At 40.2% G+C, this 13,015-nt stretch overlaps 1 protein-coding gene across 2 annotated transcripts in view; it reads left to right on the top strand.

Annotated features, from left to right (window-relative positions):
* Positions 1 to 11,520, top strand: part of LOC148024924 (threonine dehydratase 1 biosynthetic, chloroplastic-like) — a 66,266-nt gene extending 54,746 nt beyond the window's left edge. Inside the window, exons 4-9 of one of the 2 annotated variants that reach the window (XM_087694601.1) lie at positions 8,790 to 8,996; positions 9,109 to 9,357; positions 9,438 to 9,511; positions 9,665 to 9,782; positions 10,130 to 10,264; positions 10,430 to 11,520. In XM_087694601.1, the coding sequence (XP_087550727.1) occupies positions 8,790 to 8,996; positions 9,109 to 9,357; positions 9,438 to 9,511; positions 9,665 to 9,782; positions 10,130 to 10,264; positions 10,430 to 10,570 (924 nt within the window). In that variant the 3' untranslated portion in view covers positions 10,571 to 11,520. Of the gene's footprint in view, positions 1 to 8,789; positions 8,997 to 9,108; positions 9,358 to 9,437; positions 9,512 to 9,664; positions 9,783 to 10,129; positions 10,265 to 10,429 lie in introns of those variants that run through there. The other variant, XR_015693375.1, reaches the window with a different exon arrangement.
* The last annotated feature ends 1,495 nt before the right edge of the window (positions 11,521 to 13,015 follow it).

Genomic DNA, 13,015 nt, shown 5'->3' on the forward strand with positions numbered 1-13,015 from the left:
CTACCTCGCCGTACGCAATGGTGGCCACACACCATAGCCTTTCCTCTTTTTTGAGACTTCCACTGCATACTTGCGTACTCATTGCATTGCACTTAGCTTTGCTTTTTTTAATTTTCAGATTTATTTTTTGGAGTATCTCACTACTCACCTTCGTGCTTGCAGATTTTTTGATCTCTTTTGCAGGGTTTTTTATTTTAGTGTAGGGTCTAAAATATACACTTGCACTAGTCATTTCTGAGCTGGAGAAAGGAGATGTACGTCATTTCTTTCATGGTTTCATCTACTTGGAGTTTTGCTCTTTTACTAGCATGGAGTCTTTCCCTCTCGTGGCTGATCGTGCACTATCTCTCTTGATGCTATCATAGTCGTGATTTCTATCCTTGCTCTTCGAGTAGGGATATTCGTCATCTTCATTCACATGGTTTTCGACACCCTAGGAAATCGACATCTTTAGGCTCCTCTTCCTTTTTGGCATCGATGTCTAGGTTGAGAGGGGGTTTCTACCCTTCTTGGTATTCTATAGGTTTCGACACTTGTCTTTGATATTGGCCTTTCTCCCCTATTGTACCTTCCCCTATACATTGCATGATTTCATCATCTTTGTATTAGGGCACTTGGACAAGTGAATAATTTTCCCACGAGGGACATTGTCCAAGTGGCATCTATTGTATGAGAAGTTTTTAGTATGTAGCACACTTTGCATCCCATTGTGTAGGGCCCCACTGGATGAATGCTAAGTTGTTTCCACTGGCGGATTACACCACCATTCTTCTTTACGTGATACTCCATCATCTTTCCCTTGTCATCGACATTTTCAAGTGGTTGGGCAAGCTTGTATTGTTTTATGATGTGTTGGGTGTATCATCTTCGTGTCTTTTAGGTCACTGTTAATTAATCGGCCGCTACCCCTAAATTTCACTTTCCAAAAAAAAAAAAACATTCAATGTGGTTTCATCCACCTTTATAGGGCTTGGTAGGCCACTAGACAGTCGACGAATACCCTTTTGTTTGATGCCTTGTCCTCTTTGGGGTGACTACTTGGACTCCCTTGGTAAGATAACCATTGCCTCTATAGTCTTGGTAGGCCATTGGGCAACTGACGTGCACCCTTTGTTTGATGCCTTGGGTGCTTTGGAGTGGGACACCTTAAGGTAAACATTGCATGCCTCGTAAAGAAATGCTCTAAATGCAAAAAGTATAAAACCAATCGTATGGCAAAGCATAGACTGATAAACTCAGGACATAGTTAGGGTTAGGGTTAGGGTAACTCTGTAATAGTGAACACAATAAATAATAAAGTAAATGAATAATGAATATACAATGCTCATGAAGTAAACACACTATGTAGTAAATACTGAAGCTGGAACTCTTGTATCTTTGGGATCAAGCAAAGGTTATGAGTTGTAGAGTGTGTCGTACTCTGAACGGATCCTGAATCGCAACAAAGGTAGCCTCTGAGTATCGAACACCAGTAAACGCAACCAAGGAAGGTTGGATCTAATGCAAATAGCTGTGCAAGAGAGAAAAAGACTAGAAACACATGTACTTGAGGAGAAAATCTGTACAGCAGCTGTTAGATGCAAACAGAGATGATAGAGGTGAGAGAGTATCATGCGGCAACTAGAAACTGCAAATGCAGCACTTAGAGGACAGAGAACCCTGGCGACAGCATCCAACTGCAGGGCGATAGCATCCAATTGTTGGCGACAACTCCACATGTCTAGCGACAGCAGCATACACGTGCAGAAGGTTGGAATTAGGCACTAGATGGTAGCAAGTGGTTGGTGGAAGCTTTGACTGCGATGTCCTCCATAAACGGGGTGTGGGTGGCAGAGTTATGGCTCCTGAAACCTGCAAAAACGAGATTGAGGGAGAGTGGTGGGATGCATGTATATTTATAGAAAGTTTAGGGCATAGAAATTGCAAACACAACATTCAGAGAAGAGGGACCATAGCGATAGCTGACAACAGGTGGTAACAGTACCCAATTGTTGTAGACAGCTCCACATGCTTTGCGATAGCAGCATAGAAGAGAGAAAATCTTGGTGATAGCTGACAACAGGTGGTGACAACACCCAACAGTTGGCGATAGCTCCACATGCCTGGCGACAGTGGCATATAAGTGCAAAAGGTTGGAATCAGGCGCCAAATGGTAGTAGGTGGTTGGTGGAAGCTTTGACTACGATGTCCTTTGCAAACCGGGTGTGGGCAATAGAGTTATGGCTCTTGAAACTTGCAAAAACGAGATTGAGGGAGAGTGGTGGGTTGCGTATATATTTATAGAAAGTTTGGGGTACCCAAAGTAGGGTTTTGCATGTGGGACACAATCTCTAGGATCGCGTTTCTTTTTAAAATAAAAGGTTTTCTTTATTAATTAAGCATATTTTGGGGCTGTTTAAGTTAGGCTAATGCATTTTTAGCTCAACAGGCCTTACCTTTTAGGCTCTGTTTTGGGCCTGGGAGGGGGTGTTCAGCTAAAACACGCTTTACAACTAATGAGTATTTTTAAACAGCCCCAAAACATGCTTATTTAGTCATTGTAGCACTTGATCAGCGTGCGTTTTCAGCATCTAGTGCCAAGCGACAAGTTGTTGCTATCTCTCCCACTAGGCGATTGTTGCAGTACGTGCGTTTTTGCTGTCTAGCAGGCCATCTACATCAGAAACACCTCTCATGTTGTTTCCTCAGTTCCGTGACACTCTAGTGATCAGCGTTTAAGTCTTTGTGTTTCAGTCTTGGTGGTGCATGATATGTTTCCTAAGTTCAAATCCTAGCATATCTTCACAAGGCCATACTTTCAGAGTGATTCTTAAGGAGGAGTGTAAATGGTTGGCATAAGCATGCTTGGAATGTGTGCTCTCTAGTAATCTTGTACTCTTGTACTTTTTTGGAATGTGCTCTCTCTCTCTCTCATTGTAGTGGGTAATTTATATTGTATCAAATCACGGGAGGCTACAAAAGTTAGATGACATGAAAGATACAAAAAGTCATTGCAAAGAAGTGGAAGATATTGCTGTTGCCAAGGAGTTAAATCCTTAGTAGGGAGAAGATTAGCATGCTGCACAAGATCTAACTGTTAGTGTAGAAGACCCTTGAGTTTGGCCATGTATCCTTGGAGGCCCATGGCAGAGTCAAAGATGAAAGTATTTCAGATGATCCAATTATGCCAACAGCCCCAAAATTTGAAGAAATGGAACAAGTTCTTTATATGCGGCTGCATTGGGGTGGGATATTTGGCTTTGGCAAAAATCCAATCACAAAAGGGCATAGGGAAGACCAACCGATGTTTGCCAAATATATGTAACGAGACCAATCGCCGTTTGCCAAATATATGTAAGGAGAGCCCAAATTTTACTAGACAAAGGACAGGAAGTAAATTTATGATGCAAAGATTTCATGCTGGTTGTACAAAAAATGCAGTTGGCATTTGAGATTTGACGCTTAGAAAGGGCCAAAGCAAGGGGAAGCCCACCAATGATCACTCTCCATAGAAAGACCTTGCATTTGAACGGGGTCTTGTTTAGCCATCCTTTCATCACTTTCATTTTCCACCAACCCTTGGATTTATGCATGCCTCAAATTGCATTGGCTTTAGTAACCAACCAATGTCCTTAATCAAAATATGATACACCTGTTTAGTTGAAGTCTTTTGAAGACAAAGATGGCTAGCAAGATCCCAATCTTGCCAAGGGTAATTTGAGTCAAGTGTAGGAAAAGGTTGCATAGGTTGCAACAACCTTTCAATGTGGCCCCATGAGTTGTGGTATCCACAAGGAATCTAGGAAAGTTTCTTGGCCGTACGGAAAGATATCAGCCCCCCATACCTCATCAAAGTGGCATCCACAATAGAAAACAAACCTAGATATACCATATGATTGAACTTGGACATGTCCTCCTGTTTCCTGTCGCAAGAGAGCAGCTGCAATACTGCCAACAATTCCAAATGAAAGGAATTTGCTTGCAGACGATCCTCTATAGGATGCAAGTGAGTCTTTTGAAGAACGAGCCTCCAAGAAGAAACCAAATGATTCGCCAAAATGGAAGAGCATGTGGAAAAGTGAGCATGAGAATTAAGAATGTGCCACCATGATGCGTGTATGTTGGTGCTACCATGTACAATACCTTGGTCTTCTATAAAAAAAAGCGGACTATAAAGACGCAAGGATGACGATTAGTACACATTGCTTTGAGGAGTGATCAATGCACCATGTGGGTCTGTACATCCAAAATTGCTCCACCATCCATGCTTTTCGGGTTGCAAACATGGCTCCAAGAAATCCAATAGATACCTACATGCAAGGAGTCCTTTTTCCACAACATAAAACGGATATGTTTGGTAAGAGCATTCAAAGAAGCGGTGTTTCAAGGCAAAAATGGTAAAAAGTAGGTAAGCATGGGTAACATGATGGTTTGGGCTACTTTGAGGCATACATGAAAGGGCCATGCCTATGTTTTTCAATAGATAAAATTTGCCTCCATCTTTTGCGAGATCCATTCTAGTAAGTATTTTGACTGAACATCAACACCCAAAGGATATCCCAAGCGTCTAACAACATTGCCGTGGGGCACTACCACCGCTTGCCATCCCAAGGATTGGATGTCAGATTTAGTGCAGCTGATGAGGCATGATTTTGCAGCATTAACATGGAGACTAGAAGCATACTGAAATAGTGTCTAAACATCCAATGCCTTGCGAAGATTGTCATTCTCTACATGCAAGATCATGGTGTCGTCTGCTAGTGACTGTGCAACAAAATGTTGTCCAAGAGGAAGAGATAACCTTGTCAATTGCCCAATGCTCACCATATGGGATAACATGATGAGCACTAGATGGGTTGCCAAGGAAAAAAACACAGGGCTCAATGGACAGCCTTGTTGTACCGAGCATGCAAGGGGGAAGGGGTCTATATCGTGGAAGGAGCATCAACATTGATGGTATAGATCAACTGAGATATATGTGGCCCAAAACCCATGGTATGCATCAATTGTGCAAGAAAGGACTAATCCAAATAATCAAAAGCTTTCTCCAAATCCAATTGCACTAATATCACCTCTTGGTTATAGGGGTTGGCATAGTCAACTCCCATTTGCACATTTGATACATTATGCAAAATGTTTCTACCCTTAATGAAGCCATATTGATTGGGGTGCACAATGGCAGGGAGGTGCCTGTGGAGGCGGTTATCCAGCACTCCTGAGAAAATTTTATACATCGAGCCCATTAAGGAGATGGGTCTCCAATGTTTCAACATTGACGGAGATGGCACTTTTGGGATCAATTTAATAACTCCCTCCTTCCATGATGTTGGCATAGCTCCTGTTTCCCAAACCTGTTGATACATCACAGCCAAGCGTTTTGCCGGATGAGTGGCGTAGGTCTCAAAAAATACATTAGTGAGGCCATTGCAACTAGGGCTTTTATCTATGGGTAAGTGCAACAAGACATCCAGGATCTCATCCTCACGAATGTCACTTTAGATGAAATGTGGTACCGGACCAAAGCATAAAAAGCTGAATGGCCCGTAGAAATATGCTCAAAGAGGTGTTGGGCCGAGCCAAGAAGGTCCAGAAAATAGTCACGACACGTACAAACAATGGACTGCAGATCTGCAACCATGTAACCATTTGAATGTTGTAGTCTAACCATATTCTCACGGGCAGGGGAAGGATGCAGGCCCCAAAAGAATTGATGAGACTAGAAGGAGGCATCTTGCAAATTGTCAGTCAAAGATTTCAGTTTAGCCTGCTGATAAGATCTCAATTGGAACTGCTAGATATGATCAACCAATCTCATAGCTAGTCAGGACAAGGATGTATCATCCAGGAACTCAACAAGCAATCAATGAACCAAGGCTAATAGTTCCTTTGCCTCTTGTCGATGCTGTTTGCAAAGGAATGCATGATTGATGCCATATTGTTGGGTGACTCTCTGTACATTACCAATTGATTGCTCAAAGGAGTGAGCTTCTCTTGATGGGAAATCAGACACGAATGGGTCAAGTAGTTCCCCCATATAACCATTGAAAACAGGGTGCTTCAAATAAGACAAATTGAATTGCAATGGAAGCTTGCCCAGAAACTGTGCAAAAGGAACCACTGATTGTGCAAGCATCTCAAACTGCACAGGAAAATGGTCCAACAAAGTGTAGCGTTGCAAGATTGGCATGCCCAATATCTCTGGCATGAAGGCATCATCATGCATGATGATGATACAATCCAGTCTAGACCATGTAGTAATATTTTGTGCCGAGTGAGCTGCATGTGTGTGTGTGTGTGGATTTGCACTTTCTTCATTTTTGCCAAAGCCTGCCTACCAATGGGTGGCTTCAGGTGAGATGGCCAACTTATGATCACCCCTGCTCTTCAGTCCATTCTAAGAAACCATATTAGATTTGGAATTTATCTCTCATGTCTACTCCTGTCATAGTTCATGCTCTAGTAAACTTTGGTGTTTGAGTTTCTTAATCTTCTTCCTAATCATATCTTTCTGTATTAGTGACTTCCATTGCTACTCGTGTCTCAACATGGTGAAAAGAGTTTTCGTTCATATTCCATGTAGATATTTCTCTCATTGCTTACCCTTAGTCAATATTGTTTCATTTCATATTGAGGTTTCCTAGCAATGACTACTAGGCTGCTGCTTCTCCTCTTTTGTTTAGTAGATGTAGATGTACTATAGTGAGTGAATTAAAGGGGCCCTGGGAGACATTGAGAGCAGATGCATGAGTACAACCAGAACTGCTGCTTGTCTGCAGAAACTCCTATTGATGGTCCATCTGAGAGTTGGAGAATCCTCAAACAAATCGCCAGCAACTTTACCTCATGGAGGGAAATATTGTCCAAAAACTACTCAAAAATACCTAGCTAATAGATGAGCCGGATAAGTATTACCTATAGTTGAGTTTTTCACTTTAAATTTATGAACATTTTGGATTATTGGGTAGTGACAGTTCAGCTTGTCCATACTGAGGTCTTTACTCCAAATTATGGACGTTTTGGATTATTGAGAAGTGAAAATCTCCAGGCCCCCACAATTTCTGCTTTCAACATTTTAAGAACGATCTTTTTTGATTGCAGAATTTTTGGTACCAGTTATGTAATTTAGTTCAGCATTGTATGTGTATGAGGATTAGACACTGTTATTCTAGAGACAAAGGTAAGACCTTTCTCAGTCATAATATCCATTACAACCTCATATCATGATGCATGCTATAAGGCCATAGTATTTCTGCGAATCAAGTTTCTGTTTTTATCTATGAATCAGGCAAACCACCTCTAAATGGTTGAAGAGTGTAAACTCTATCTTCCTCTTTAGAAACCCTAATGTTAAGCTATAAAAGCTTTTACCATTGTTTTGATTAGTGTAATCCTAGCCTCTATTTTGTAGAAATCCTGACATTAAGTCTATAAAAGCTTGTACTATTATCATGATTGGGCCTTTTTGATATTTTGTATAAATCCCTTTCTTATGATATAATAAGGTACTGAAGCACAAATGTTTAGAGAGCCCTAACTAGCATGCATGAGGGAAGCCCCTAGGATAGTATGGCCAAAAGTTTTAGCCATTATTACTCTTGGTCTTAAGTGTCTAGCACGTCCGAGTATATTGACGGCTGTAAGACTGCAAGAGGCTTGGAATGAATTCGAATTAACTCAAAGCTCTTTGAGGCACAAGACATCTGCAAATGTAATTTTTTGATCCAGCTCTTTGCCTTGGTAATGAAGGCTAGTGACAGCATGGCTTCTTATCTCAATTGTATAAAAAGTCTACTCACACAGTTTGCATGAATGAAGATTCTTGACAGCATGGCTTCTTATCTGAAGTTTTTGAAAAGACTACTTCACAGCTTGCTGAAAGCAGAAGGAAGATTGAAGAGAACATTGTTATTGTTATTTTTCTAAGGAGGCTCCCTAGAGAGTATTTTGAAACCATAGTTGCAAATCACACTGATTGACCTCTTGCCAAACATTGTGGAGAAAGCCCCTCTCTTAAAAGCCATATTTGCAACTTCATGTTAACATCTTTCCTCTTCTTCCCTCAAGGAATCTATTTTCTAGTTAGTAGTTCCTGTGGATAGACAAGTTCCAAAAACTCTTTTGAGGAGGCCAATTCTGCACCTTTTCACGAGGTTACTAATCTTTTCTTTTCGGTCAAAAATTAAGTGACGCCTTTACTTGCACATGAATTGTTGTACATGCCACCCTTAGGAATGACCAACAGGAAGGCTGTAACTTGTGGTCAAGTTTGCCTAGTCAAGAGTTGTGGTGGGAAGAGTTTTCTGGTTGGTCTTCCAGAAAGAGCAAAAGATTTGTAAATGATGACATTGCGACTCTTGTGCATATGTTCAGTAAGTACATATGTTTAATCCCTTGCAAGTGATATGTGGATGCAGCAGAGGTGGCTAGGCTCTTAATCCATGGTCTTGCACAACCTGCCAAAATGGATACACAAAATTGGAAATTATCTCTGAGCTTTTTGAAAGACGTTAGAGTTTTAACATATTGCAACAAATAGAGGTCCTCCATGTACAGGGTGCCCCTTTTTGGACTGAGTGGTCTCACAACGTTGTAATTGTGAATAGAAATTCAGCTTCCAATTGAATTGCTTCGCGATTAGAAAAAACATGGCTGTTTATTTTTACCATTGTAATTGATGTATCTATTAGTTGTGTGAACTTGTGCAGGGCAGTCAAAAGCACCATATCTGAAGCATTGAACCAATGGCACTAAATTTGTACTTGCCTTGTGTTCTTTTGGTTCATTATATGTTACTTTGGTGGTTATGACAGGTCCAGATCATTGGTGTTGAGCCTTCAGATGCTAATGCCATGGCATTATCTTTGCATCATGGTGAGCGTATAATGCTAGAGCAGGTTGGGGCATTTGCAGATGGAGTGGCAGTAAAATGTGTTGGGGAAGAGACATTCAACATATGCAGGGATTTGATTGATGGTGTTGTGCTGGTTAATCGTGATGCAATATGTGCTGCTATCAAAGTAAGGTGTTCAATTATCATACATGAATCCTTTGTTCGGTCATATCCACTTGGAAAATCAGTTCACATAGGTGTATCCAACTTTACAATTGTTTCCATTTGGTCTTATTTAGGATATGTTTGAAGAAAAGAGAAGTATCCTTGAGCCAGCTGGTGCCCTTGCGTTGGCTGGGGCCTTGGCTTATTGCAAGTACTACAACTTGTCCGGGGAGAATGTGGTGGCTGTAACAAGTGGAGCCAATATGAACTTTGAGAGGTTGAGATTGGTGACTCAGCTTGCTAATGTAGGGGCCAGGAAAGAAGCAGTTTTTGCTACCTTTATTCCTGAGGAACCAGGATCTTTTAAAAGATTTATGGAACTGGTAACTCTTTTGGCCTTCCTAAAAATGTGAAATTCCAGCCATAGGTATACCCTGAATCTTGATGTCACATGCTTTCTCAGGTTGGTCCGATGAGTGTCACAGAATTCAAATATCGCTACGATGATAGCAGGGATAAAGCCCTTGTGCTTTGCAGGTACTATTGGGATGCTTTCTACTGCTTTAGACTCATAACTTGATCATTTATTTTGGGTTGCCTTTTTTGCAACACTGATCAAAGACTGTCCTAGCAGCACAAAAAGCAAATAAGTGATTAGTTTATGCTTTTGCATTGTGGCTATTGGGGCAGTGTAGGGCTTCATAAGGAAGAGGAGCTTGAAACAATGAAGATCAGATTGGAACATGCTGGGTTTTTAACCACTGACCTTACTGATAATGACCTGGTCAAGGATCATTTGCGTCACTTAGTAAGTTTTTTATCTGAATCTCCTCCAAGACAATGCATTTCTATTTCTTTTAAGACTTGAATTCTCATAGTTCATTGTGTTTTGTTTGTTTGTTTGTTTTTTTTGGTAAAGAGGGGTTTGGGGATTATTGATAATTGAAACACCTGGATATAATCCTTAGGCTTTCTAGAAGTCTATAAATAGATGTGTGAAATTTTAATGGGTACTGATGTTTTTGTTTGGGTGAGTGCATAAAATGAAGGATGAACTATTGGACAAATTGGTGTTTCCTTAGCACGCAAAATTTGGGCTGTTTACAAGATTGAGAGTAGCTGACAGTTAGTGGTTACTAATGTTTTTGTGTGAAGATGGGTGGGCGCACCAATGTGAAGGATGAACTTCTATACAGATTTGTGTTTCCTGAGAGGCCTGGAGCTCTTATGAAGTTTCTTAGTGCCTTCAGTCCTCGGTGGAATATTACTTTATTCCACTATCGCAGCCAGGTGACCTGTTGTTTGTCTAGTTGCTTGTCTGTTTGTTATGCTTCTGGACTGAGGTTGTAATGAAGGTCGGTGTTTGAATAACCATTTTATGGAACTATTCCTGATGTTCAACAGGAAAGCATGATTATTAGGGTTAATATGTTTATGCGCATCTGGTCTGTGCAGGGTGAAATGGGTGCCAATGTGTTGGTTGGCATGCAAGTTACTAGTCAGGATGAAAAGGAATTTACAGATTGTGCTAGCCGCTTGGGCTACGACTATGAAGACGAACGGACAAATTTGGCATTTAAGATCATTATGAGATGACCTCAAATGATCCTTGTTATCTTTAACAGCTGGATGGAAATGGGATCTGGATGTCATACAATCTGGAGTGTGAACAACAATGGGCCTGTCATGAGCTCTTTTGTATTACCACTGCAACACAAAATCCAGATCCTCAAATATTTGTCTCAAATGTCATGTCCTACATATAGAGAATGATTGTATAGGAATGAATATAATGTCTTTACACCCCCCAAATCACCCTTCTCGCGCTTAGACACGTACATGTAAGAATATTTACGTGTACACATGCTGTGCCTGCTGCTATGCTGGATGTCAATGGAGTTTGGACTGCATGTTTAGGATGTGCAAAGAGAGGTTTTTGAAGGGGATGCACATGGAGTTCTGTAATTTGCAGCAGTCATCTCCTAAAGCTTGTGGTATGTTTTATGATGCTCTTTTTCAGCAAAGCACGCGTGGTTGGTGGATTCTCCCCCAAGACATTCAGCAAAGCACACGTGGTTGGTGGATTCTCCCTCAATTCACAAATTCAGTCAAAAGGTCTCTTGGCACTAGGGCCATTGTTTTCTTCCTTGGCAAAGGGCCGATGACCATGCAGGAGGTTGGGCAATGGCTTGGAATAAGCTTGGGAGGTCCTTACATGCACAAGGTAAATTTTGTTCAACAGGGATTTTGAGGCCCTTTCATATACAAAACTCAAATATGTAAGTTCAAAATGTTGCCATTGATGTTTGGATGTCAATCGTTTGTGGGCTACTTTCTGATAATTGTGTGTCCCAAATGCCCAGTTTGTGTGGAATTGCAAGATTTGCCCAATATTGTTGCTGTGCTGTTTGCTTACATTACACCATTGGAAATGCAAACAATTTTGGGTGCACTTTTGGACACGGAGGTGGGTGTCCCAAGTTGAGAAGTGGGGCACTTTTGCAATGGCTTCCTATATACATAACACAACTTTGGATATACAAAATAGTGTCTTGTTTTTCATTCTTTGCCTTAGAAGTTTGGACGCATGTTACATTTATGTCTTGTGTTACATCCTTTGCCTCTCAGCACGATGGATCAATCTAAATAGTGAAATTTTTAGCCACATCCTCAAATGCGCAAACCAAATTTGAACAAGAAAAGTATGATGCTTTAGGAGTTAGCAACGTTATTAAGGAAAACATGATGCTTTAGGAATTTGCAATGATCTTAGGGTTGGTAGTCAATAGAAGTGTCTATCATGATGAAATTATAGGTTAGGATTGGCTTCTTCAAAAGTGGTAGCTTTGATGCCTAGATCTCTTGAATTTGGATGTCTTACAGAATGATGTGACCTGTCCTAATTCCCTCATGGAAATAGAATCACGGTCCAATTCAAGGTTAGAGGAATGTTGATGTGAATACTTCTTCAAATTTGGTCAATTTTTTGTATGTATTCTTTACTCTTGTATGTGCGACCATGGAAGTGTTGATTAATTGTGACTTACAATGTTTTGAGGTATATGTGACTAGTATGGGGAGGTACCTTACCTCTAACAATCCCCATGTTTATTAACATAAAAACTTTGATGGTTACAAGGATACTTTGGTGATTAAGGTATCCCATGTGTAAGAACTCAACTTGTTTAGGAGTGGTGTGGATTGCATATGGATTACTGCCAACATTGGCTTGTTATTAGTCCCTATTTTGTGACTGAAAAGTGTTTGTTTGAAGACACAAAACTTTAGACATAGATAGTTATGTAGATTTGCTTGTGAAGATTTGTAAAGTTGTACGTAGATGGATTGTGATACAAATATATTTATTTTTGGGTATATGGACTTAGATTACCACTAACTTGTAACAAACCATGTGTTGTTCATTCAGGGAAGAAACATAACCAAAACCTTGGTGGCCACAAGGATACTTTGTTCATTAAGATAATCCGTTATATGTGAGAATTCAACACGTTTAGGAGTGGTTGCATGTAGATTCTTGCTAATATTGGCTTGTAATTATTCCATTATTTGTGATGCAAATATGTTTATTTTGAGGTGTATGAATTTGTATAGATGGCTATTATGTAGATTTGGTTATTTTGCAAAGGTGCATAAATTTGTACATAGATGGTTTGTGACAAATCTACTTATTTGTAGGGGGTTTGAACTACTAATTATACATGGATACAATATTCTTTTTATTCGTAGTGATTTTAACAAAGCTATTTATGTTGGATAATGCTCATGTATGCCTCTTGTAGCTTGGTGTTGTGGTTACATGCATTATCAAAGTTATTATGATAACTAACTATTGGGTTTTCAACATATGGTATTTGTTGGATGCAATAGTGTGATTCGATTGCGGCACGACTTTGTTAAACCTAATAGGTCATTTGTCAATATGGTAAATATTGTATGGCCAAAATGTTTGAAAGGCAAAAATGGAATTGAACATTCAAATGACATTAGTAATTGAAGATGACTCGTCAAAGTTGGTTGATG

This window comes from Lygodium microphyllum, chromosome 15 (genome assembly GCF_053477565.2).
Source record: "Lygodium microphyllum isolate KBCC chromosome 15, Lygodium_microphyllum_v1.1.10, whole genome shotgun sequence".
Taxonomy (NCBI): Eukaryota; Viridiplantae; Streptophyta; class Polypodiopsida; order Schizaeales; family Lygodiaceae; genus Lygodium; species Lygodium microphyllum.